The sequence below is a fragment of the Alosa pseudoharengus genome, unplaced genomic scaffold (genome assembly GCF_046254945.1).
Source record: "Alosa pseudoharengus isolate Yale_2024_CS ecotype anadromous, Long Island Sound unplaced genomic scaffold, YU_APseudo_1.1 YU_APseudo_1.1_scf_12, whole genome shotgun sequence".
NCBI lineage: Eukaryota > Metazoa > Chordata > Actinopteri > Clupeiformes > Clupeidae > Alosa > Alosa pseudoharengus.
The window spans coordinates 11568245-11595606 of NW_027468587.1; the positions used below are offsets into that span (position 1 = coordinate 11568245).

At 45.4% G+C, this 27362-nt stretch overlaps 1 protein-coding gene across 1 annotated transcript in view; it reads right to left on the reverse strand.

The window, feature by feature from the left end:
- Positions 1-16193, reverse strand: part of adamts16 (ADAM metallopeptidase with thrombospondin type 1 motif, 16) — a 52868-nt gene extending 36675 nt beyond the window's left edge. The window contains exons 1-9 of the mRNA XM_076279647.1: positions 16104-16193; positions 15914-15998; positions 15004-15341; positions 7049-7286; positions 5616-5821; positions 3422-3505; positions 2489-2648; positions 401-506; positions 44-181 (exon numbers count right to left, since the gene is read on the reverse strand). Coding sequence (XP_076135762.1) covers positions 44-181; positions 401-506; positions 2489-2648; positions 3422-3505; positions 5616-5821; positions 7049-7286; positions 15004-15341; positions 15914-15998; positions 16104-16193 — 1445 coding nt within the window. The remainder of the gene's footprint in view (positions 1-43; positions 182-400; positions 507-2488; positions 2649-3421; positions 3506-5615; positions 5822-7048; positions 7287-15003; positions 15342-15913; positions 15999-16103) is intronic.
- Between the last annotated feature and the right edge of the window lie 11169 nt (positions 16194-27362).

A 27362-nucleotide genomic window follows, 5' to 3' on the forward strand; every position in this document is an offset into this window, starting at 1 on the left:
TTCAGTAATGTGGTGTGCTATGAAGAGAGACTTCAGGGCTCACCTGAGGAAACGGCTGAGATACTGGCGGCTGCAGGCGGACCAGGAGAACACACCGTTGTGGCCAGCCAGCGTGGGAGACATGATGTTGCCCACAGACTTCTTACACACATTGCCCTCTCCATCATGCACCATGCCAAAGCTGTGGACACACACACACACACACACACACACACACACACACACACACACACACACACACACACACACACACACACACACACACACACACACACACACACACACACATACACACACACATTGTTTTGTATATGTACACAATAGTTGTAAATAATATTACAACATGTCTTAGTTATAGCCCAATATAGGTATAGCACAGAAGTGAAGTCTGGTAGCTTACTTGTGTCCAGACTCATGAGCAATGGTGAAAGCAAGGCCCAGCCCTGTGTCCTCATTGATCGTGCAGCTGCGGTACTTACTGCACATGCCACTGATAGGAGCAAAACCTGAGCATAGAACATAGAATATAGAACACAGAACACAACTTATTAAACATGCTAGAACTATTCAAGCTAAACACAATCTATTCAACTTGCTAGTTATTTAGAGTCAAACGCAAGGCATAATGTATAGACCTCATCCTCAGAGGTATTTCAGACATCAACTCTAATTAGAATGCATGTTTTTCGACAGAAGGTTTGCAGACACTCTGGACATCCAAAGTTTTAATTAGCACTTCATTATGTCCTATCAACCATACAAACCAATTAGCAATGCTAATCATCAACTCTTAACAGTAAAAAAAAACATTCAGCAAGCCCAGCACACCGATCCAAACGCTGCCTACAGACAGAGAACACCAGGCTTGTAGTCAACAGTCCCCTGCTGTCCCTAAACTTAGGAGAGACAACTGTGGGAAACTCGGCTATATGGGAGGTTTCTAAGTCAAAGACCCCGTTCTCAAGAGCAACACAAAAGACACCCAGACAAGCCCTCAATCTGGGCTGCAGCCAAACCCACCACTCCTCACGAGAGAGAGGGCCATTCAGGCTCTTTAGGGCGAAAGTTTAATGGTGCATAGTTCCATGACTGGTATTCATGGAATGAAGTCATTGGCAATAAAACACTTCAGCATGAGAGAACACTGAAGTGTATGGGCCTGTGTGATATTTGGCCTGGATTGATGAAGGGAACAGAACATAGTACTTCTATAGCACCCAACATCAAGGCCCATCTCTGCTTGGGGGTGATGGGCAGCTCTTCCTGCCTGGAACCGAGTAGCTGAGGTACTTAGAGAGAATAGTGGCTGTTTCATGCTTTATTTGTACCCTCAGAACCTGGCATTGCATAACAGTGCACGTCTGATTTGCTGTGAAAAAATTGTGCCTTTTAAAAGCAGGTGACATCCAGATTGTGGTTAAATGCATCAAATACATGAAACTTTCAGAAACAATAGAACCAGTATTCAGAGCACCAGTTCTGCTCCTTTTAACCGTCCCAAAAGCAACTTCTACTTTAGGTACATTTAATGTGTTACTTTTGCTTTACTGCATCATCCACTTTCCGAGTGTGTTGATGAATAGTTTCAGTATCTTTATAAGCGGAGAATAATTATGCCATTATCTTGCTTGTTGACATCTTATTATTATATGTATTATTTCATGATGGCAACGCTTTGATTCCTTTTAATGTTGTCATCGGCTGACTTCATTCAACAACGCTTGTGACTGATTAATACCATTCATTAAACTGTGATTGACTAATACCATTCACTAAACTCAAGAAATACCTGTACCTTCCTTTAGTGAATGAAAACATCCATATAAGCGAGCTAACATAAATTCAGGACTGAATTTAAGACAAGATGTAGCTCTACCCAATCCTCTCTGTGATGGCAACCACTAAACACATCTACTCTATAAAGCTTAAAGGGATGCTGGGTAACGTCATTTTGTTGATGTTGATGATAAAACAGAGAGCTAGCTCGCTACTCCCTCCCCCTCCCTCCCGTGCAATTGAGACTCTCCTAAATGCGCATATCGTCGGAGATTTGCTGGAACAGTTTGTTATGTTTTTATGGGCCAGGTTGGCCCAGGTTGTTTTTGTTGCCGTTTTTGGAGCCTGGGCTGTCCACAGAGATTGCATTTTTTTTACAGTGTATTCATGACACAGTCAGCTAGCAGATGGTGAAGTGATGCTTGCTGTAAGTGACAAAAAAGGTTTCAATCTAAAAACTGTGTGACATCGCTTAGAGCACCTTTAAACAATGCTCCTCCTCCTAGTACAATATGCAAATGACAGTGAACTAAATTCTTGCAGGTGTCAATACAGCATGTGTTGCCTTTAGTAAGCCAAGGCTGTCAAGACTAGCAGTCATCCTCAAAGGGTTGGTTCAGATACCGGTATGTGCATTGCCCAGGTTGTGGCTGTTTTAGATAGCGGACCCAAAAGTGCATAGCCCAGGATGTGCCCGTTTTAGAAACCGCACCCAAAGTGTCGCAGGGCTCGTTCTTCCAGGAACAGATGTCCAGCCCGGTGAGCAGGATGGCGTGATCATGGCGTTGCCCATCTGGCCCGGACAGGCCAGCCTGCCACTGGCAGAAACTATTCAGCGTGTGGTCAGCATGGTGACTGATAGACAGACCATCCTGAAGGAGAGAGAGAAAGAGAGAGAGAGAAGAAAAAGAGAAGATGGTAAGGGAATGCAAAAGGAGGAAAGAGAGAACATAACAGAAAGAAGTGTAGAACAGAAATAAGTGAAGGACAGAAACAGAGATTGAGAGCGAGAGGGATTGGGAGGGAGAGAGAGAGAAGGAGAGAAAAGACAAGAAATGCATAAAGGAGTGCAGCTAGAAAAGTGCCACGTGAATAGTCATGACTGATCAGATAACATGAAAATCTCATTTTGTTGATGTTGGGTGTTTATTTGGTTCAAGCTCAAGTCTAATCAAGCTCCCTCCTTGTTTGGCAAACCAGATTTATCGCCATATAAATGGTTACAGCAGTACTGTTGGATTGCTTTGGAATAGTTTTCTACGCAGCAGCTGAGATAGGAGCGATAAATGGCCTGATTCTTGTGTATGGGTTTCCTGTTGTTCAGTTGGCTCTGATGCTCTGCTAACAGTACAAATCAATGATGAACTTGATAAAACTATGATGTCAAGATCTCGTGCAAGTCAAATATGTGTTTGTGCTGTGATTTGTGTGTCAAAGATCACCAGACTTGTCTGAGGAGTTACTTGACCTCAAGTTGACTTTGACCTCAAGATGAATGGGATCTGTAACACATGTATCTATGCTAACAGGCTAAAGTTACAGCAGACTGACAGACACATTCAGGCACTTCCACAAAGAGCTCACTGGTCTAAGTGTTCCTCCCACATTGATACTATCTACACTGGCCATTACAGAATATCCTCACCTGGTCCTCTTCCAGTAGAATGAGTCCCACAATGACAATGTTGATGTCGCCACCAATGGTACCATCCTTGAACAGAGTGGACACCTGCAAAGAGAAAGACGGCCCTTATTAATCATTGATGTAACAATGGAAACCCATTTCTGAAGTGTCATTTTGTGGTGTGTATTGATGAATCTGTTAGTATGTGTGTGTGTGTGTGTGTGTGTGTGTGTGTGTGTACTGTATGTGAGGTGAAGTGGTGTGTTCAAAACATGTAATCTTACACTGTTCTCTCCTCTTGTCTACTCTGTTAAAGATGTGATGCATCACCTCTTCATGTCTAGCTGTGAGTGAAATGCGTCAACAAAAACCTGCAGAGTGCCTGAGGCCCCTTCTATTCCGTCTCCTCCCACTTTGCCCTCCATGAGTCAAACTGCTGATAACTGACTTTAGGTTTGGTGTGTGTTTTGGTGTGTGTGTGTGTGTGTGTGTGTGTGTGTGTGTGTGTGTGTGTGTGTGTGTGTGTGTGTGTGTGTGTGTGAGAGAGAGAGAGAGTGTGTGAGTGTGTGTGTGTGTGTGTGTGTGTGTGTGTGTGTGTGTGTGTGTGTGCTCAGACATTACACGAAGACTACATCCGGCATAAGGGTGTGGGCCTGTAGTCCAGCGCAGTATCACATAACCCAGAGTGAGTTTAGTGAAGGCCAAAGATGAGTGGGGCTTAGCTAGTGATTAGTAGCCCAGCAGCACAGCACTGAGACACTAACACTCGTCCACTCAAAGGCTCAGGGGAATGATTTCACCCCAACGGAACATGAGAACCAGGAGAGGTCCAAAGCATTCGCTATCTGTCACACAAGGCACGAGGCATTGAGCAGGGCTGTCAGGTCAAGACTGTTTTCAGGCCCTTGGGTGATTAGAAACAGGTCTGGAAAAAAGTAGTTTGTGGAACTTAAAGGCAAATGTGGAAGTTCTAAGCGAATGGAAGCCTTTACATGAAGGCAAAAGGAATGGTGGAACTTACTGTAAGCAAATGGAATGATGGAACATTGAGGAATTGTGGAATTTTTGGTCAAAGGGAATCAGGGAGGTTAAGCTGATGAAACTACGGACGTTGTGGAGCAAATGGAAATGTAGCATGGCACTTTAAGCCCAAAAGACTCCTAATAGGCTAGCAGGCCCAGAGATAAAGCATACCCCTTTGTTAGTGGCAAAGGGCAATTACTGCCATTTTGACATTTCATACCCACATGAGAAGTCTGGAAAAGATTGTCCTCTTTGTGTGTGTGTGTGTGTGTGTGTGTGTGTGTGTGTGTGTGTGTGTGTGTGTGTGTGTGTGTGTGGGTGTGTGTGTGTGTGTGTGTGTGTGTGTCAGTGTCAGCTACCCATGTGATAATGGGAATAAATGAGTCAGAAAATCTAGCTCTGGTTTGAATAGTGTTCCTGCTGTTTAAAGATAAGACACCGTAGTGTCCCTCTGGAAACAGGCCTTCTGTCTTCTAATAGGCACTGATTTCTAATCAATCTATGCCCCAATAATTCAACTTCACCAGACAAAAAATTACTGATTTCAAATCAATCTATGCCCCAATAATTCCACTGATTTCAAATCAATCTATGCCCCAATAATTCAACTTCACCAGAAAGAAAATGACAGATTTCAAATCAATCTATGCCCCAATAATTCCACTGATTTCAAATCAATCGATGCCCCAATAATTCAACTCATTTCAAATCAATCTATGCCCCAATAATTCAACTTTACTAGACTGAAAATGACTGATTTCAAATCAATCTATGCCCCAATAATTCAACTTCACCAGACAGAAAATGACTCAAAGCTTTACATGCAGCAGGAACAGAAGTTACAGACCCTCAGAGAGAAGACTGGGACTTAAAGTCATGGCTATGTGGAGTTCTTTGTTCTCTGTAGGCTTTGATTCGTCTTGAATGCAGCCACTCAGCACTGCATTTTACAATGCCACGTGTGGGACATTATGCCCACATTATGCCCATGTGTGGGACATTACGCCACAATGCAATATTACAAGAGCACTGGGTGGACGCTAGCTGGTTTGCATGTTAAAGTGAGTGGATGACAAACCATGTCAAAACAGTTGTTCTGTTGATATTTGTAAGTCATTTTAAAAAGTTTTAAAAAATAATAATAAAAAAAAACTCCGCTGAATCACATAGCGGAGGCAGAAGGCAAGCTCACCATGTTGAGCACGGTCAAGACGTAGGTGGTGACATTCTCATGGCCATGATTCTCCATCATTTTTCTATCCACCACCACCAGGGTCTCAACATTCAGCTTCTGGCCACTAGGGGTGCCATGGAGCGCCGCAGCCCGCTTGCTCCTGGGCAAGAGTGGGTACTCATCAGGAAGGATGGGGATGTCATCCGGTGGGGGCTTGGGCATATCTGTGGAGAACAGGGCATGTTTGTTAACACATAATAATACAATTATGAACAAGGATTTCATATACCAATAGCTGGTATGACTGTGTGAGTGTGTGTGTGTGTGTGTGTGTGTGTGTGTGTGTGTGTGTGTGTGTGCGTGTGTTTGTGGTGTGTGTGTGTGTATGTTTTAGTGAGAGAGACTGTACACCCGTGTGTGTGCGTGTTCATGTAGAGATAGTGAAATAAATGACAGGTACATTAGCCAGGTGGGGGGGTGGGGGTGTGGGCAAGAGGCAGGCGTTTGTAATTTGTGTGTGTGTGTGTATGTGTGTGTGTTTGAATGAGTGAGTGAGTGAGTGAGTGAGCGGGTGTGTGTGTGTGTGTGTGTGTGTGTGTGTGTGTGTGTGTGTGTGTGTGTCTGTGTGTGTGTGTGTGTGTGTGTGTGTGTGTGTGTGTGTGTGTGTGTGTGTGTTTAGATTAAGGAAGATGTGGGACAGGTGTGATATTATATCATAACTCTGGAATGAAAACACACGACGAGAGATCCTGCACAACTCAGCACTAACTGAATCACACTAACACACACACACACACACACACACACACACACACACACACACACACACACACACAGTTCAGTTCTTTGCATGATTGACATTTGTTGAGTGCAGCTCATTTCATTAAGGTATCTGGTTTCAGCGGTGAGGTCATGTGGGGACTCCAGCAATCGGCTTCAGAGCCTGGGATGTAATTACAGAGGAACGCATTCTTCAGTGAACTCCTCTCTCTCTCTCTCTCACACACACACACACACACACAGGAAAACATAACACACCTCAACCTAATCTCTAAATAATCTCATGTAAGGGTGGAGGTCAAAAGTATCTGTGTTCTCGAGTAGATTTATCATCCTTGCTGATCTCGTATGCGTGAATATGTGGTGTTTGCACGGTGTGCACAGTAGGGTGCTTGCTTGTGTGGGTGAAGTTTTCAATGTGCCTGTGTTATGCATACAGTATGTATGCGAGGCTCTCTACAGATTGTGGCAACAAATTTCCCTAGTGGACAATAAAGACTATATCCATCACTTGCAACATTTAAACATTCCCCCAAACATAGAACACTGAAGGTCACATTATACAAACAGCACATAAATAGCCTCCATTTAGGGAGCTAGCCTCCTCATAGGGCCTTCATTGGACAGGTAGCACATGGGTCAGCATGGGACAGTAGAAGGCCCTTACATACATTTCTTCCGCCTCCCACAGAAGTGCTGCTTCTGGCCCTGACCACGTGTGTCATCAGGGTGATCTGGGTGGAGCCTGTGGTCTTGGTGACGGCGGTTCCTGTGCGGGTGGTCGGCGGAGCGTTTGTAGAGGACGTGGGGCTGGTGGTCTGGCGGGCCGCTGTAGTTGGCTCTCTCCGCCAGGTGGGGAGGCACTGGCCTGAGCAGGTAGTCGACCTCCTGAGTGCGAATGAGGCCTGACTGGAGAGGAGAGACAGAGACAGGAGTCAGCAATGCACACACACACACACACACACACACACACACACACACACACACACACACACACACATACACACACACACACACATACACACACACACACACACACACACACACACACACACACACACACACACACACACACACACACACATACACATACACACACACACACATACACACACACACACACATACACCCACATACACACACACATACACATACACACACACACATACACACACACACACACACATACATGGCCGTAGCTACCATAGAGGACACCGAGGTCATGTCCTCAGTATTTTTTTCTTCAAGTTTCGTTTCATTTATTAAGTAGGCTACAAATAGGCCTAGCCGACGAGACAATTATCTTTGCATCAACGGACCGCCACGTGATAGCCTACCTAGGACATGTCAAAACGAAAGTAGAGTCAAGTCGGCTATCGCGGAGTGTGTCCTAAACTAATTAACGAACATCAACATGTGTCACTCACTGTGTCGGAAGGTAGCCTACAAGATCTGCAGCCTATGACCCTGCAAATTATGCAACAGTTGCTACACTGATGAGGAGAAGCAGCTCATTCTTAATAACAGATGGAGCAGGGTCCAGTATAACACCACACACAAACACACTTTCAGTATTCTCTCTCTCTCTCACTCATACACAAACATACACACACACACACACACACACACACACACACACACACACACACACATACACATTACACACACACATTCAGTACTCTCTCTCACTCTCACTCGCAAACATACACACACACACACAGTCACATACACGTACACATTACACACACATTCAGTACTCTCTCTCTTTCTCTCACTCACAAACACACACACACACACTGACCTACACAGAACCCCCCCCCCCCCATACACACACACACACACACACTCCGATAATGCAACCATGTAGCCTCCTGCCTGTAAGAAAACATAGTATGGTGGTGTTCACAACATGAGGGTCATGGGTTTGATGGTCATTCTCATGTGGGCCACTCTGACAGAGCAGAACCCATTTGAAACAGGCCCTCCTGATCAGCTCCAGATCACCGCTCCAGATCACCGCTCCAGATCACCGCTCCTGATCAGCTCCAGATCACCGCTCCAGGTCTCCCTTACTCTGTGTCCAACATGCCTTGTGCTTGCAGCAAAGTTGCATCTGACCAACTGGTCTTCTTTATTAAATGTGTGTGACTGTAAGAATTTGTGTGTGCGTGTGTGCGCGTGTGTGTGCGTGTGTGGGTGCGTGTGTGTGTGTGCGTGCGTGTGTGTGTGTGTGCATGTGTGTGTGTGCGTGTGTGTGTGTGTGTGTGTGTGTGTGTGCGTGTGTGTGTGTGTGTGCGTGTGTGTGTGTGTGTGTGTATGTGTGTGTGTATGTGTGTGTGTGTGTGTGTGTGTGTGTGAGAGTAGAGCCGCTGGGCTGTGACTCACTAGAGGGATGGCAGTGCGTGTGGAGGAGGCTAACTGAGGAGACCGTCTCCTCCACACACACACAGGCAAGCACAACACACATATGCGCGCACACACACACACACACACACACAGGCAAGCACAACACACATATGCGCACACACACACACACACACACACACACACACACACACACACAGGCAAGCACAACACACATATGCGCGCACACACACACACACACAGGCAAGCACAACACACATATGCGCACACACACACACAGGCAAGCACAACACACATATGCGCACACACACACACACACACACACACACACACATACACAAGAGGAGGAGGCTAACTGAGGTAACGGTCTCCTCCACACACACACACACACACACACACACACACACACACACACACACACACACACACACACATACACAGGAGGAGGAGGTGGAGGCTAACTGAGGTCTCTGCGACTCCGTTTATACTGGCAACAGACACAGCGCTGCTGGAGGCAGAGTAACTAGAGCAGCGACACAGTCACACACCACCCACAACACTGGCACAGGCCACGCGCAACATGTGTGTGTGCCTTCGGCTCTCGCAGAGTGTGTGTGTGTGTGTGTGTGTGTGTGTGTGTGTGCGTGTGTGTGTGTGTGTGTGCATGTGTGTGTGTGTGTGTGTGCATGTGTGTGTGTGTGTGTGTGCGTGTGTGTGTGCGTGTGTGTGTGTGCATGTGTGTGTGTGTGTGTGTGTGTACGGTGTCTAGCTAGAGGGCCAGACTGGTGGTGATTGGTGTTGATATTAGGGGATCAGCTGCTCCGATTCCTCATCAGTCTCAGGGCCCACACCCAGGTTCTGTAGCTGCGTGTGTCATCATGTGAACAGCACTGAGTGATCATCAAACTAAAACATATTGACTATGAGGTCCTGAGGCCAGAATTAAGTGCTGTTTTTATATTCTTTGGCACAGGTTTGATCATCTTGCACAAGTGCTACTCTACTAGAGAGTGCCTGGGTCGGGCTCGACTGTTCGACTCTGTGAACGCAAATGTTACAAATTGCCTAAACATAAAAGATGAGCGAACCAAACACTGTTGCAAACCTCTTCCTCTAAAAGTCAGTGGAAGTCTATAAACAACTTTACAACAACTGTCATTAATTCTTTCAAGCACTTAAAAGTGATTAACTCTAGTTAACTGCATGACATATAGCCCCACAGTTGGGAAAACAGCATGCAGTTGATGGGTAAAATGACTACTCGTGCACTGGGGTTGACTACATCTCGTAAAGACAGAGGAGGTGGAAGTGGGCTCATGTTTGACCCTGTGTTACACAGTGCCTTTGCCTGACTGTTTTAATTGGATTTGTGTTAGCAGAAGCAGTAAATACCGGACACTGCTGTCTGTCAGAACAGAACACAGATGCTTCAGAATCCCCCACTAACTTCCCATCACCCCTTCCATTCCATCTCTCTGAGTGTTGTTCTCAGTCAGATGTGTGTGTGTGTGTGTGTGTGTGTGTTTGTGTGTGGTTTTGCATCCTGTGGCTGAGGAAAGTTTGAAACTGCTACTTCAGCACTTCCCAGCTAGAGGGTAAAGGTGCCCCAGATATCTCACTTGGTTGAAAATAGTTTCTTTATACGTCTAAAACCATCAGAAATATCGAGAAGGGAATTTGGAAATTACAGTGACTGCCTCATCAAATACCTTCACTGGTTCACTGGTAATTTAATATCCATTATTTTCACACAGACCACTTTTGAGTTTGACAAAGTAAAACATGATATGAGTAACAGACTTCAATCATAAACTATTTTCACTCATACACGTCAGAGGGCAAACCAACAAATTTCCTAAAGACTAGAACATTTGACATGCCCTCAAGAACAAAGAGCAACCATTTAGAGTTACATTAAAGGCCATTCTCACAGTTAATTAAGCAATCAGGTTAGGTATGAGGTATTGCATTCTAGTGGCATCCCTCCCTTTGATGAGGTCATGCATATGATGGATAATGACAGCCACCTCTGTTGTTTTTCTTTTGCCAAAGTGGTTCCACATTCTGTGGACTGATCAGCTCAGCTCAGCACTGGCAAAGCTGCATCCACACAGCCAAGTCGCTCTATTGTTTCAGATGAGTTCACTGCTACAAGCCAGCGTGCTTTTGATCTGATTTTCAACCTGGACAGACTCTCTGTCACAAATCACTTCTCCACCTCCCTCAGTCCATCTATCCAGTTACACCCTCTCTACAGTATCTCTCCCTCCCTCCCCCCCCCTGTCACTGGGCTATCTAAATTAAAAGCAAATGTTGCGAGCGGCTCCTCTTTAAGAGATCCGACGTCATCAAATTACATGGGCGAGCCCGGAGAGGTGCAAATAGCAGCCATAAAGCCTCCGTCAACAGGCAGGCCCAAGCGCTACCTGGGAGAGAAGCAGCCCACAGCAGCTGGACCCTCTCAGTGCACAGGACAGGCGTATCCAGACTCGAAGGCCCGGCCACATAATCAGAGGGCAGCTGTGAGAGCTGCCCAGGGACTTCTAAAGGCATCCACCTGAGACTGCGGCCCCATTCTCAGAGCTTCGGAAACACACACACAGAGACACACACACACACACACACACACACACATAAAGACATACACAAATGCAGACACACACACACACATACAGACATACACACATGCAGACACACACACATACAGACATACAGACACACACACACACACACACACACACACACACACACACACACACACACACACACACACACACACACACACACACTTTCTCTTTCTCTCTCCCCGTCTCCATGGCAAGCCCCATAAAGTTCTATCAATAGGATACATATGATGGATAATGTGAATACAGTGGGCAGTAAACGCATTGGGATGTCTCGTCTCTGACTGTGACTAACACTAGGAGCCTGAGAAAGAAACCTTTGGTTATACACACTCACATTCACAGACTACAGCTGGGATAATGATCCAAAAGCTATTTTATTACATATTAGTGATAATACCAGGAAGGATTTACACCTGATATGCATTCCCTAAATGTACGCTTTGAGCAATTCTATGAGCTTAACCTAAAACACAAGCCAGATAGTGTCAGCTAATGTGTCTGTCAGAGTAGAGTCTTCGGCGCTTTCACACACTCATCATTTACCCTCTCACTCTCAGAGTGGCATCAATTACAGGGACAACGTGTTGCCATTTAAATGGATGGTTATGAAAATAACCTCTGGGAAGTCATCCTCAGATGATGTCATTGATCTGAACTTGAATCTCCAACAACCTTTTTTTAAGGATTACTTTCCTGGGCAAATGCCGATATAAGTGGACGTTGTGAGAGGGTCATCCTCTCTTCCCTCTTCAGCAATTAAAGATCCTTCAAACCGACACTCGAGAATGAAGCCTTCAACCAACTGAGTGAGTACCTGCCCAGCTTACAGCAGGACCCCTTCATCACCTGCTCTGGGCCCCGCTGGCTTTCTCTTCAAGCAGCTACCAAGGCCCAACCACAGCCTTGTTCAAGACTTTTAAAGGGCTATCCAATGGCGGTGGTCTAACATAGATGCCCGGCCCCATGTTCCAGAGCCATCCTGGGTGTGGAAGGGCATGGCCAGTGCCTAACCTGCCTGGAGTAGATCACATCCAGGTGGCTCTCTGCTTGCCAAATCACTGCCAACACTATGCAGTGTTGGAACCTTGGGCACTGCACCTTCGGACTACGGTCTGCGAATCCATGTCTGAGTGTTATGCCCACCTCAACTCTCAGCGCTCTCTGCAGAGGCGGTGCCGCTCTTCGACTGCAGACGCCGCTCGTGGTGGGGCAGACGCCGTTCGTGGTGGGGCAGACGCTGTTCGTGGTGGGGCAGATGCTGTTCGTAGTGGGGCAGAAGCTGGGGCAGATGCTGCTAGTGGTGGGGCAGATGCTGCTCGTGGTGGGGCAGATGCTGCTAGTGGTGGGGCAGATGCTGCTAGTGGTGGGGCAGATGCTGCTAGTGGTGGGGCAGATGCTGTTCGTAGTGGGGCTTCCTCCCTGATCTTTGCTTGAGCGCTGGCTTGGAGCCCCGGGTGTCAAGAGCAGTGAGCCCTTCACTGACCTGTTCCGGCTCGGAGAGGCAGATGATCGGGATCGTGTTGGACCGAGCCAGAGAGTTGCTTCACATCCCCTGTCGATGACAACCGAAAACAGGATAGACGGCTGTTTCTTTGGAGCTCGGCCCACAAATTACGACCGTCCACTCCCCACATTTCCCGGACTTCGCTCAGGAGATCCCGCTTTCGTGGAACACCCCCTTCCCTGCACGTATGCCGGTCCAAGGGCACTCAGCCGCCCCTCGCACTCAGGGGCCGATGCTCTCGGGTTCACCGCCACCACTTCTTGAGTGATACTTGACCACGTCTTGAGTGACCGCTTCTCTGGCAGAGAAGGCGTACATCTGCGTGGGGCAATCCTGCTGAGGCCTCTATGTGGCAAGCATCCTCCAAGTCTACTGTGGAGAGCTACTCCACCAGCCGGACCTCTAAGTGACAGCCGACACTCTCACGGAGCTGCGGAAGATGCTCCATTTCACACTCTGCGCCGTCTAGGGCTCTGCACTAGTCCAGGACACTGGGTTTCCTAGTAGCTCAACCTTACTCTGTTGAACATAATATAATAACAGGAATGGTGTGAGCTGTTACTAATCACTGCATGTATGAACAGCAGGTGATGAAGGGGTCCAGGATAATCACTAACTGCAGAGGCAACTGGGCAAAGCTTCCCACTGTCACTACAGCAGTAAATACGTTACTTGCTATCTCACATGCCAGAAAGAGTAAACACAATACAACTGAGATCCAAAACAAATAACAACAACAACCGCATAGATCTATACAAACAAACAATAGGACAATAGAAGAATAGCACAGGTTTACATCACACACATCACACAGCAACAGCAATTACAACACTTGAATGGTATATTAGCACTTACTGTAATCTCCACAGTGGCATTTCATATTGTATATAGGGGGAGAACACAGCCTTTCAAGATTCCTGTTCCTCTGAGATCTCAATCCAACTAACTTTACTGTGCAGCCAAGAATGGAAACTTTGGTTCGGTTAGCCATATGGTTAAATTTATGTGGATACTTTGACTTTCACAGTCTGTCTGTTGCATTCTGAAAGACGGGTTGACATCTGTGGTGAGCAGTGCAACTGCCCCCTATGCTGCCAAACCTGTCGCCTCCAGCCCAATAAATAACCATACCCACAAAATACTAAAGGCACACACAGAGACAAAATCATGTTTTTAGCCTCGTTAACATAATTTACAGCCATCATGAACTCTGTATAGACACAGCTGTGTCCAAAAGAGTGATCTTTCCCTCTGATGGGACGAAGGTGTGTGCCAATCGATTGGCCGAGCCCCTTGAGTTGGAGTGAGTTATCAGCTGCTGATGACGTTATCAGGCAGGGCTTTTAATTTGTAGTGGCGGCAGCCAGCTACAAGATGAACGTGGCTGTATTTTGGCGGCGTGTTCTGGATTCTGTTTCGGATTCTGATCTGGAGAATAGAACTGCTACTTGCCAATGTCTTTTCTCACTCAGATGGACCCTTTTCACAGTGCAGAGAGGAGCCATCTGCCGCTCAGTATGTACTGTATGCACCTGCGGGACTTTGCTTACATGAAGTCTTTGCATGCTTTTGCATGCTTCAGTGTGAATGCAAACACAGCTGAGTGGACATACCAGCCCCAAAACATTTATTGAGATTTTGGTCATTTCTCAGTGAAATGATAAACTTCAAATGTACACAAAGTCTGGAGAACGGGCTCTGATTTCCTGGGGAATATGTGAAAGAAGATAAACAAACACATACACACACGCATGCGCACATACCCACACACACACACACACACACACACACACACACACACACCTTAAACTATACCAGAGGCTGCATAAGCATACACAAACAGTGCCAACATGCCCCCAAAGTGTAGCACTGTAGCTGCCTGGCAGCATTAGCTGTTGGCTGCAGCAACTCTAGCTAGGTGAAACCAATTGTTTACATTTTTTTTTCCGTAGCGACAGTACTCAGTGACCTCGAGAAACAGAGATCTATGTGAAAAATCACCGGAATTCCCCTTTAACATGCACACCAATATTGCCACACACTTGCACAAAAACACACATGTAGTATATATACTGAGGATACACTTATCAAGACATACAAACGTATAAATGTGTGCTGTTTCCAGACTCACCATTCCCCCACATGTCGACAGAGCCACTGAGGAGTTGACCTCTGACCTGAGTGTGCCTTGATAAAAGCAGAGGTCATGTGGGCTGTACTCATGCAGGCTGACCGTTGCATTGTGGTTCAGTCGCTGGACCTTGAATCCAGGGGCAATGAGCCCGTTGGACCACCTCAGCTCCAAATGGAAGTTTTGGCCCAGCCCACTGAGCCTGAAGTGGACCAGGTCAGGGGTACCGGCTGTCTTGCCAAGGTCCAGAGAGCGCCGGTGCCGTTGATGATGCGCCACGGCATGCGAGATGTACTGCCCCTCGTGGTCCACTTCAAACGGAGCCACCAGCTCATACTCTGAATGACAGACATGGAAGAGGGCCAATCACAAGGCAGGCATGCTCATGTACTAAGACAAGAGTCTGAAAGGAAAGTCTGTAGCATGAGTGATTGTGTGTGTTGATGGCTTTTTACTGGGTTTATGTGACATAGGAATACTGTGCAAATATGAGTTATAATAAATCATGCTTTTACAAAATTGGATATAAATACTTAAACATTACATATCACTAATTTCAGAGTGATGAGTATCACTGGGCTACTGTGTAATTATATCTCTGCAGGCTGCCAACATCTGCCTCAACAAGTCTCTCGAACTGTCTGACGTGCTTGTGAGAGCGCAGAATATGCATTTATAGAGATTTATGAGTGACGACACAGTAACCGGAGAAACCACACACACACACACACTCATACTCACACACACACACACACACACACACACACATTTTGCATTTGGGTTGACTGCAGCATTTGTTTTCTTACAGTCATATGGCAAATCATTATTTCACCATTAATGGTAGTTGAATGCCATTATTGCTTTAGAAGCTCGTTTTAGCGATAGCAGCCGAGTCTCCAGCGCTTCTCACCTGTGTTAGGAGGTAGCGCTAAGGACTCCAGCAGAGACTGTGCGCCCTCAGGGCTCTGTCCTGACGTAGACTCTGGTGGACGAAGCTGCGTAGATAAGAACAAATTCTTTGGTTAATTAAAATGATAATGGGATCATCCTTTGGTCACGTCTCATTTACAATTTTGAACGTAAATAACGATGTGGCTTACCTCTCGGACGTCCAGCGCGCTCACCAGCTGCAGAAGAAAAAGAAGTCCTGCCAAGTTCCGCAGGTTAAGGGTAGGACCCCCCGCGCCCATGTCTCTGATAGTCCAAAACGTGCCCAAAGCGCTGGAGCCAGCGCAAAACAGCCAAAATAGCGAAATTATGGTGCGTCCCTCAAACGCGCACCTGACCAGAGGAGAGAAGACATCTGGAGGAGGTTCAGGTACTCATCGGACTCCCAGTCACTCTTGCGAAACGTTACAAACAACCAACAAATAAATCACACTGTAACATCACTGAGGAGAGAGGCTACGCTGCCGGTCCGTTTTCCGTTCTCCACTCTCCACTGAAGAACCCGCAGTCGAAGAAAAATTTTCCATGGCATTATCATTGCGTCTGGCGCAAACAGCCTTACATTTTCTTACAGCATACGAGTCACAGAGTCTAAAATATGGGTGCAATAAATTCGAGGCGTGAAAGCAGGCTAATTCCTAGACGGGTGGTTGTCATATGCGCACCGGCTCCAGAGGTTTCTGATGACTGAGCTCGTGCGCAATACTGCTCACTCTCCACCGACTGTGGGGCCGGCCAGCCAATCACACCCCACACCTGTGCACGAGCCCAGCAGGGGGCCGATGATTGGGCGATAGCCAAACTTTCTTGTCTTACTATGAATGTATGTGCGACATTCACAAGTTCCTGACTGTATGCAATGTTGATACAAAACAGCGAGGGTACTGCTTTAAAGGTCAATTCGTCCCGTGATTTTATGACACCCAAACAGAGAAAGACGTATATTGTTCATAATTTATCCAACTCAAACATTTACATGGATGAACTACACAGAAATTAATAACTACAGTCACCACAGTAGCCTGTCCACAACCAGGTCTTTGTACGAGCTGGTATTAATATTATCTATTGCAATACCTGACCTGGCATTTCTAATTGCCACTATGCTGACAGTGAAGTTGTCAAGTCGACTTGAACACCCCTAGCGGTAAATAATACTCTAACAAGAGCCCATTACTGTAAATTAACACCAGAGACAGATGTGACGTGAGTTTGGTGTTAGGCGGCTGCTACGCTATCAGTAACATTTCAGAGATTGACTGGTATTTCTGTCATCCTACCAGCATGGCAGACTGCGGAAAGTCGGTCTCTCCTCTTTCTCCAGGGATGGATGCAGAGACAGACGAAGAATCGTGGTAATTACATCTACCTCTCAAACCTACCATGCTGCTTTTGAATTGTTCAGGAAATGAGTAGGCTATATCAGAGAATGCCACAACATTGTCAGAATAAGTGACCATCTGTTATCGAACTGTTTGTCTCTAGCCTAATAATATCCATATGTTTTGGAGCACACAAAACGTACTGTCTTAATGTTTTAATGCCCCTGAATGTCAGTTGCCTAATTCGTTTTACATTTAGCATATTATACAATTACAATCGGTATCCGTCATAACATTTATGACTAATAGTCACCAAGCGCAAAGCAAAGTGCACAAGGAAAGGCATGTAGTTCTACACATCATATTGTTGGCGACGATGTGCTGAATCCTGTCATGGTGTCTTTCGTTTTCCGTCTTCATCAACCGATATGAGTGCGTGGCTGATTTATGGAGGACCGAGGGGAGGCTGGGTCGGGGGCCATGGAGAACAACGTGTCACAGCGTCCGCTCCTTGGCCTCCGCTCAGTCGATGGTGACGCCACGGGACTCGTGCGTATCCGTGGCAACTTCATGCTCATTCGGGGGATTTCCAGGGCCAGACACACGTATCAGAGTTGAGGGAGAGAAGACAGAGAAGTGAATTATTTTCTGTTCTGAATTATCTGAATTATTTTCTAATCTAGCCGTTACTCTTCACTTGACATCCTAGTTTTTCAATTTGTTCTGTGCTTTGTGCATTTGAAAATGGTGGTCAGTCACCTCTGAGTTGACTCTTGGCTTTCATTATGCTTGTATGAAACTTGTTTTATTTTATTGAGCAAATATTTAGACAAGCATTTTGTTAGGGGCAATTACATTTCCGTCTGATTTTATTCAGGATTGTTTTCTTTGAGAACTTGTGTACATATGCCCCTTACACCTGTCAGTAAAGCTGTTTGTTTTTAATGGCAAGCGTTGCCACACACACAAACATACACACACGCACACAGCTTTGATGGAAGTTTGGGAGTAGGATCTAACTTTGGAACTCATCCAGTGTGTGTGTGTGTGTGTGTGTGTGTGTGTGTGTGTGTGTGTGTGGGTAAAAGAGAATCTGTCTGTGCCAGTCTAGGCTTTAAGTTGACAAACGTGATTAGGGGAAGTTCCAGTTTCTCCCTGTGAATCCAGCCAGATGTCTCCAGTCCATTAGCAGCTGCTCCTGCCTGGTATTGTTCCTGATGGGGGTGGCGGCTGGCCCAGATAACATGACTTCTGTCCACACACCATCTTCCCTTCATCACAGTAGTGTGGAGGGCACTAGTGCTTGGTCTACACCCTAACAAAAGAGACTGTCAATGAAATACAGACATTTGAGTCAGATAGTTATTTTAGTTCAGGTATACTAAATATCTTATATCCAAAAAATCCTTGGATGAAAATGTTTGAATTTAGCTTCAAATGACAAATTATGGTTGTGCGTCATTGAAATAATATGTGTTTTCCATATGGGGTCTTAGAAGCCATCTGTCTCCTTCTAGCCACAGCGTTTTTGTTGCAAACATTAAGCGTGCTCAGATGACGTGATAGACAAGGCGCTGTTGCTCACCTGTCCATCATAGTAAAGCCCGATTTGATTGGTCCGCCAGATTTGGGGAGCAATAGACCTCTCCGGAATAATTCCCGCCTCCGAAACATCCGGATCCACCCAACTTCCGGGCGTCGAATGTCTATGGGAAATAACATGGTGTTTCGAAATATCATACCTGTCAAACATCTGTAGGTGGCGAAGTAGAAAAAAATGGTGGGCCGATTGGCCTACACACTTCTGCCATCTAGCTTCCACTGGATTTTTTGATTGTTGGTGCCGTTAAAGTAGAAATATATCAGTAAGATGCACTAAGCTAACGCACGCTTCGGACGCCGCAACTCCCCGAGTAAAGGGTTGCATAGCAACGGCAATGTTTCATAGTTTGTCTTCACCGAAATGGAGTTCGTGGCACCAGAGCCTGTCTACGGAGGTGGCACTAACCCTGCGTGAAATCGTCATGTTTGATAGGTTGTTAATACATTCTGAAAATGTTACTGTTCTGATCAAGGTCATGCAAAATAAAGCTATCGACTCAATACGACTCTGCCTCTGATTCCTAGTCTGCTTATCATTATCTGTTTTTCGTGAAAAAAAAATAAAAAATCTTGTCTCGTCATGGCTTTAGTGTCTTTGTCGACGATTTCTTTCTTTTTCAAATATCTCAATAACAGCCAACAAACTCTCAGCACAGTCAAACCAAAGTTAAGTCGTGTTAAAAAGAGGCTGAACCTTGCAAACGATTTACTTTTATAGACCACTGAAATCACTCGTGAATCACACATGAAAATGACCATCACGTTAGGTTGTGACTGGTTGTGAGCGAGATCTAACGCCCTCCTCCGCCCGCGTACATCGGAACTAGCTCCCGGTTAGCATTAATAATCGTTTACTACTTTAACGGCACCGACAATCAAAAAATCCAGTGGAAACCAGATGGCAGAAGTATGTAGGCCAATCGGCCCACCAGCTTTTTCTACTTTGCCACCTACAGAGTTTGACAGGTACGATTTTTCGAAACGCCATGTTATTTCCCATAGACATTCGACAACCGGAAGTTGGGTGGATCCGGATGTTTCGGAGGCGGGACTTATTCCGGAGAGGTCAATGCCAGACCGAACTTCCCGACCTCAAATGTTGTTGGCGGGACTAAGTTCGGCTGGCACCCAGGGTAGTTGTGCGTTTGGTTTGCTGTTAAATTCAGTTCTGTGTGTCCATGTCTTTGTCCCACATTTGCTTTCTCATGTATTTTTCCCTTTTCTTTCCCAGCTCCATCAGGTCAGGGTTCAGAGAGTTGGGCCGATTTTTTTTTTCCATGGAGGAAAACTGGTGGCTGGATAAATTCTGGATTCTCCCATCGCAACATCAGAAACTATGTGCTCCCCACAGAGCGACGGCATGAGGTGACTGTGGACGTTGCATGTTTTAGAGGCCAGGTCTCAGAGTGAAATACAGTGACACCATCACCTAAACCCAGAGCACGGTGAATAGTTCCATGTTGCATATGTTCCACATTCTGTGTAATCCACACCACAATAAAACACATCTCTATGTTTACTATAGAGCCACATATATTGTATGTATGAGAGATTGATAGTGAGGAGTTTATTGTTTTGTGTGTCTTTTAGGAGGATTTTCATATTCATTTTATCTATTGTCTATTGAAGTAATTCATGAATAACTTCAGTTGAAATATTGTAGTCTCACTGCAGTCCACTGGGGAAAAAAAGCATGTCTGTGTGTGCATGTGGCTTAGGGTTAGTGTGTGTGTGTGTGTGTATGTGTGTGTGTGCGCTTGCGTGCCAAAGGACAAAGAAAAAGGTTTAAAATGATGTATAGCTCATATGCAAAACACATTACTCCTGTAAATTCTATCTCTAACATTATCTCTGAAAAGCTGGTAGCATTAAAGGAGAACTCAGGTAATCTGTCACATAGATCTCTGTTTCTCAAGATCACCGAGTACTATCGGTACGGAAAAAAACTAATTGATTTTGAGAAACAGACATGCATTTGAAAAAATTGCCCGAGTTTTCCTTTAAGTACATAAAAACATGCATTTATGCACTGTACATGCAATATAGGTCAGAAACCATTCATAGATTCTTCTCATCACTCTTCTGTATGAAGCTCTGTAATATACCTGTAAAACATGGTAGTTTGTGCCACCCTGAGGCTCCACATTTCCTCAGATGGGGCTTGAAACAGATGCTGTACTTTTGACATTCCATAAAGTGCCAAGTACAATTCCATGCCCAAAGGGAAAACACTTTTATTACAGAAAGACTCCAAACCAAATTCTCTCTCTCTCTGTGTGTGTGTGTGTGTGTGTGTGTGTGTGTGTGTGTGTGTGTGTGTGTGTGTGTGTGTGTGTTGTGTGTGCGTGTGTGCACATGTGTGCACATGTGTGCGTGCTTGTGTGTGTGTGTGTGAGAGAGGGAGTAGCCACCCTGTTTTAGGGTCTAATGCAGTAGATCCAGTGCGACTGGCATGCATCAGAAGACTCTTTGAGCACTGGAGAGCTTCTGGAAGCTTCTCTCAGTGGTCTGCCTCAATTAGCGGCCAGCGAATCTCCCCACAGACCTCCGCATGGCAACCTGCCCACGAGCCTCCCTGACCTGTAGGGTCACATTCCTCTCCGAGCCCCACACCCCTTCATCTCAGAGGAGCTATGGGAATTGATGGGAGAGAGGGAGTGAGAGAGAGACAAAAAAGGAAAGAGGAAAAAGAAAGAGACAGAGAGGAAGACAGAAAGAGAGAGACAGAGGGAAAGAAGGAGATGGAAAGAGAGAGATTGAGAGATAGAGGAATAGAAAGGGAGAGAGAGTTAAAGAAAGGACAATCCCAGCACTTAGATAATAATCAGTGTTTCCTTTTTGCATTTGTCACATATTATAAGGGCACTGGTTACTTCGGGCAGTCGGGTGCTTTAGGGGGGTATCACAGCCGGTATGGCAGCCGTGGCCTACTGGTTACGACTGAAGTGCCCTTGAGCAAGGCACCTAACCCCTCACTGCTCCCCGAGCGCCGCTGTTGATGCAGGCAGCTCACTGCGCCGGGATTAGTGTGTGCTTCACCTCACTGTGTGTACACTGTGTGCTGTGTGTGTTTCACTAATTCACGGATTGGGATAAATGCAGAGACCAAATTTCCCTCACGGGATCAAAAGAGTATATATACTTATACTTACTTATACACAGCCCTCACACAAGATAATAATGTAACTAGATGTACTGCAAAGCAGTACAAAATATGACCTCCACTCAGTCCTGCACATTCACTCCACAAAAATAAATCTCGCTTGTCAATTTGTCTCCATCTCCTACTCCATCCCCTACTCTAGCAACTTTTGTGTATGTAAATGAGTGTGTGCATGTGTGCGTCTTTGTGTAAATGAGTGTGTGTATGTGTGCTTCTCTGTATGTGTGTTTTTGGTTGTGAGTGTGTGTGTGGGGGTAATGGTGTGTGTGTGCGTGTGTCTGCTTGCCTGCTTGTATGTGCTTTATGTGTCTGTGTGTGTGAGTCTGTGTGTGTGCATGCGTATGTATGCCTGCATGTCTACTGTGTGTCTTTATGTGTGTGTGTGTGTGTGTGTGCGTACCTGTGGTGTGTGTGTGTGTGTGTGTGTGACGTAGGTCTATTTGATTATTTCAAATCAAATTTCAAAAGATGTGCAGCAGACCTGAGGCAACACAATGTATTGTTCAGAAACATAGCTAATATAGACTGAAACAAATGCTACAGCAGAAGTGCATGAACAAAATGTACACGCATTATAAATGCCGGCATCGGTGTCCACAGCGATTTAAAGCACCATTCAGCCAACCGGGAGTTCAGAACTGCGTTGGTGTTTATTATCTCCATGATTAGCCTACAGGAATAGGACTAGGCAGAAGCCTACTAGGAAGCCTACTATTCTGCAGCGTGACTTTTTTGTTTCTGGTCTAGCTAGATCCGGTGTGGTGTTGTAGTTTTTCTAACGTTACTAGTTGTTGCAACAGCATGTGAAGAAAAACTACAAAGTTTGCTAGGCCAAAAAGAATGTTAATCTCGCGATTAAAAAAATGAACACCGTTAATAACACGTTTAACTGACAGCACTACTAATACATACCAAAAGGAAGCTGCTGCATGTCTAACTACAGTATGTCAGTAAATGCATTGTTTTGTCTCTGAGGAAAAGAATGAAATTAAGTTTTAAGCAACCAAAAAGTACTCCAACAACCACAGCTTGGCTGATGAGAAACCATGAGACAGCATATTTGCTCCTCCTTGCACCCAAACACTGAGCCTTCTCATCCACTGATATACAGTAAAGAACTGACCCTCCACCACCAGCACAGTGACCCCTCTGACTCCACATCTAGACATACCCTGTCTAGACAGAAGCAGTCTGTAGACGTCGGTTTGTTGGTTTGTCTGCTGGCATCGTTTGCCCCCTGTGGCATCGGAGCAAGCTGGATTGGTTTGGTGATACCCATCTGTGCCACCCAGTGACCAGTGGGCACTGAGGAGAGCTCTGTCTCCTGCCTGCTCTCTCTCTATCTCTCTTATATACACACTTTAACACACACACACACACACACACACACACACACACACACACCAGTGGGCACTGAGGAGAGCTCTGTCTCCTGCCTGCTCTCTCTCTCTCTCTCTCTCTTATATACACACTTTAACACACACACGCACACACACACACACACACACACACACACACACACACACACCAGTGGGCACTAAGGAGAGCTCTGTCTCCTGCCTGCTCTCTTTCTCACTGGAACAGAAGCTGGAATCTAGGTCGCTCACAAACTCATACATGCCCAAACACACACACTCACTCACTTACTTACTCACACACACACGCACACTGACTCACACACGCACACTCACTCATTCACACACACACACAGCGCACACACACTCACTTACTCATTCATTCACACACACACACACACACACACACACACACACACACCGCACACACACTCACTTACTCACTCATTCACACACATACACACACACACACACACACCTGTGGACTCTGGCATGATGCCTCTGCCCTCATGCTCCTGTGTGAACTGGCGATGGCACACTTCCCTGACCGAGCTGAGACCGAGTCTTCCTGTGGAAACAAGCTGAATGAAGCCTTCACCACACAGTATAGCCACCTAGAAGGGAAGACTACTGTCCTGTGTGTGCACTGACCCACAGGCCTGGGCTTATGGCCTTCACTTTCACCAGCACTAGACTTGCCGTTAAATCAGGCTGTTTGTGGGGATGAAAAAGAACACCGTTGTTTCTTGATTCATCAAATATTTATATTTATCACAAGTATTCATCACATAATTTTCCGTGCATGCCCCTCCAGTGAAAGTGCAATGTACTTCGTACAAATTTTTTGTTATAGTTCTTAATCAGATTTATAGTATTCACAGAAAATCATTCACAAAATTGAATGCTTTCTCTCTCTCCCTCTTCCTGAAAGAGACATTTCAGTGCTGGTTTTCTTCTTTTCGGTGAATATCCCTCTTCGCCTCAACAAAGGCTGAGGCTTCCATAAATAGACTGATTAAAATAGACAAATATGTTCAGTATGGTTGCCCTGTTTCTGTTTGAAGTGGGCATGGATGACCTGAGGTGCAGCCCCAGTGGGGTGGGTGTCCACGTGAGGCGCGGCTGGCTGGTTTGCGCCCAGTGGAGGATGAAGGCGCTTATTCTATCGGCTGTGTGTACACAACAGCCAGACTTCACCCTGCAGCAGGCTTCCCCGTTCCCCTGATATGAGTATCATAAGACTCAAGGACGTCATGTCACGTTTGTCCATACCCCTACCACGCACGCACACACACACACACACACACACACACACACACACACACACGCACACACATCTCTGAAACCATTTCCATTCAGTATTATGCGAGTATTGCGAGTATATAGAGTTCATGCACACTTGAATATTGATAGCTGTCAAGGGAACAGCATAGAGAGGTACAGTATGTCACAATGTGATGATTTTTAATCTGATAATCATGATATGAAATAATGAGGGACACTTCTCTTTATCTGGTTTCATATTACTGCTGAAAATGCTTTATTGCCATGACAAGGTCACTAGTATTGCCAAAGCAGTTATAATATACAATACAATAAACATGTTGATACTGTACATCATTTTCTCTCTCTCTCTAACACACACACACACACAAACACACCTTTTCATTGTCTACTATTTCATTAACTATAACCCAATATTAACTGTTATTAAGCTAGAATAGTTTTTTATTTAGTCTGAAAAGGTGCTTTGTATTAAAACACACTTTCAAATTATGGAGATTTCACATGGGGAAGAGCAGATGGCCAGAGAAGGTGGTGTGGTGGTTGATACTGTCTCTCACCCAGGAATTGTGCCACAGCTTCAGGTAGACCACATCTCCCACCTCCAGCAGCAGAGAAACTCCGCTAGATGGTGTCATACGATGGCTTGGCTGATGACCTTCTGCAAGAACAATGTGTTCTCCATTTTTGTTGAGAGAAACTGCTGTGACAGTAGATGCATGGCCATTCCCAAAGACAAAGTACACAAAGTGATAGATACCCCTGATTAGAGCTGTGAAGATCGATCCCTGTGGACACACATACACACACAGACACACAATGCTGATTTCCTCCACGTGTCATTGCTCACAGCCTATATTATACAATTTTCTTATTCTTCATCCATACAACACTATATTACAGTATACAGACTACACATGGCAGAGGTCTTTTTGTTCAACCCTTAGTCATGATGCTACTCTAGAAAATTATCACCTGGGCTACACCGGGAGTGTTCTGTTCGCAGAGCGTAAAAATAGTTTTAGATGTCTGGTCTATTTTGCTCAAATGTGCTTGCCTCTACATGTGATGTAGCCAGTCCCATTGGTTATAGTGGAAGCTAATTGTTATAGCTTGGGCCGTGTAGCCCGGCTGTTAAATATATTCACTGCAGTTGCATCAGTTCAATCAATTCTACAATTTCCGATATTGAAAAAAAAAACCCATAGAGTTTCAACAACACTAATCAAATTTTGTACAATTTTCTTGTGGTTACAAGTTAATATGATACCATGTCCTCACAAAACGTAACTACAAATTTGGAATTGTTATGGACACAAGTCCTGTTTCAAGGATGACATCGAAATTCTATTACCTGTGTTTGAGTTGTAGGCATTGCCGATGTTGGTGAAGACATGTTTGTAAACAAGAGTTGGGGTGTTTCCATATGGTCCCATAGTTACATCATCAACAGATGACAGTGCAGCAGAGAAAGACACCCTCCTCTCTTCTCTCTCCCTCCTCAGCTCCTCCACCTGGCTCCCGGTCACGTTCACACTGCCTCCTACAGCTCTCACAGCTGCTGCTTGCTCCTCCTGTTTCTCCTTCAGCTCCTTAATAACAGCTCTCTGCTCCTCTACAGTATTCTCACTGGCTCTCAGTCTGGTCTCCATAGTCTCTGCTTTATTCTCACTGGCTCTCACTCTAGCTTGCACGGCATCCAGTTGTGTCTTAGTGTATCTGAGCTCCACTCTCTGCTCGGCTATCAGAGCGTTCATATCTCGCAGCACAGTGTGGATGTCTGGCTCGCAGGTTTGTTGGGTAGAGGCTGTGGCTTCAGTTCTCCATTCTGCATACTCAACCTTGTTGTCTCTGTTCTCAGCTTCACCTAAGTGTTCCTGCTGAGTGATGGCATTTTCACTGATTTTGTCTCCACTAAGCTGTGTGTCAGTCAAACAACAGCACAGCAACACCCACAAAGCTGCCCAGACCTTCATATCAACAGTAATCAATAAGTGTCTCTTGCTGTATGCTGCTGTGTATTTCAGACACCATCCCTTAAATACTATGATGTGATTACACAAGGCCTGTGTCCTTGCCACAAGGTGTGAGTGTTCTCACTGCTGCTATACTGTAAATGAATAGCGAACAAATGAGTACAGATCCCAAAATGTTTGAACATTTGAGTGTAATAGGTCAAGGTGTGAAAAAACCATGCATGGTTACTGAAAGAGAGTGTTTGAATGTATTGTCTCTCAATTTTAAGTCCCTGTCTCAAACTACTAATAGACCTATACTCTGTTTAGGAGAACTCCTTTTCTAATGGCATTGACATATTTTTTCATACATTCTTTTTTTTAAAATAATTTATCGATAGGTTGCTGGACTATAAGCTTCCCAGCAACCCTTGTATCCAACTCCCATCACATACATAATTTATCCATAGCCTAGCTTTCAACTCATAGCATGTGGACGTAACATCCACCTTCCTTATCAGTAGAGTGCATGAGTTAGTGTGTGTGTGTGTGTGTGTGTGTGTGTGTGTGTTTGTGTGTGTGTGTATATGTGTATGCATGAGTGTGTGCGTATGCGTGTGTGTGAGAGTGAGTGTGTGTGTGTGTGTGTGAGAGAGTGTGTGTGTGTGTGTGGGGGGGGGGGTATGTGTATGTGAGCTTAAGTGTGTCTGTCTGTTTGTGACTTATATGA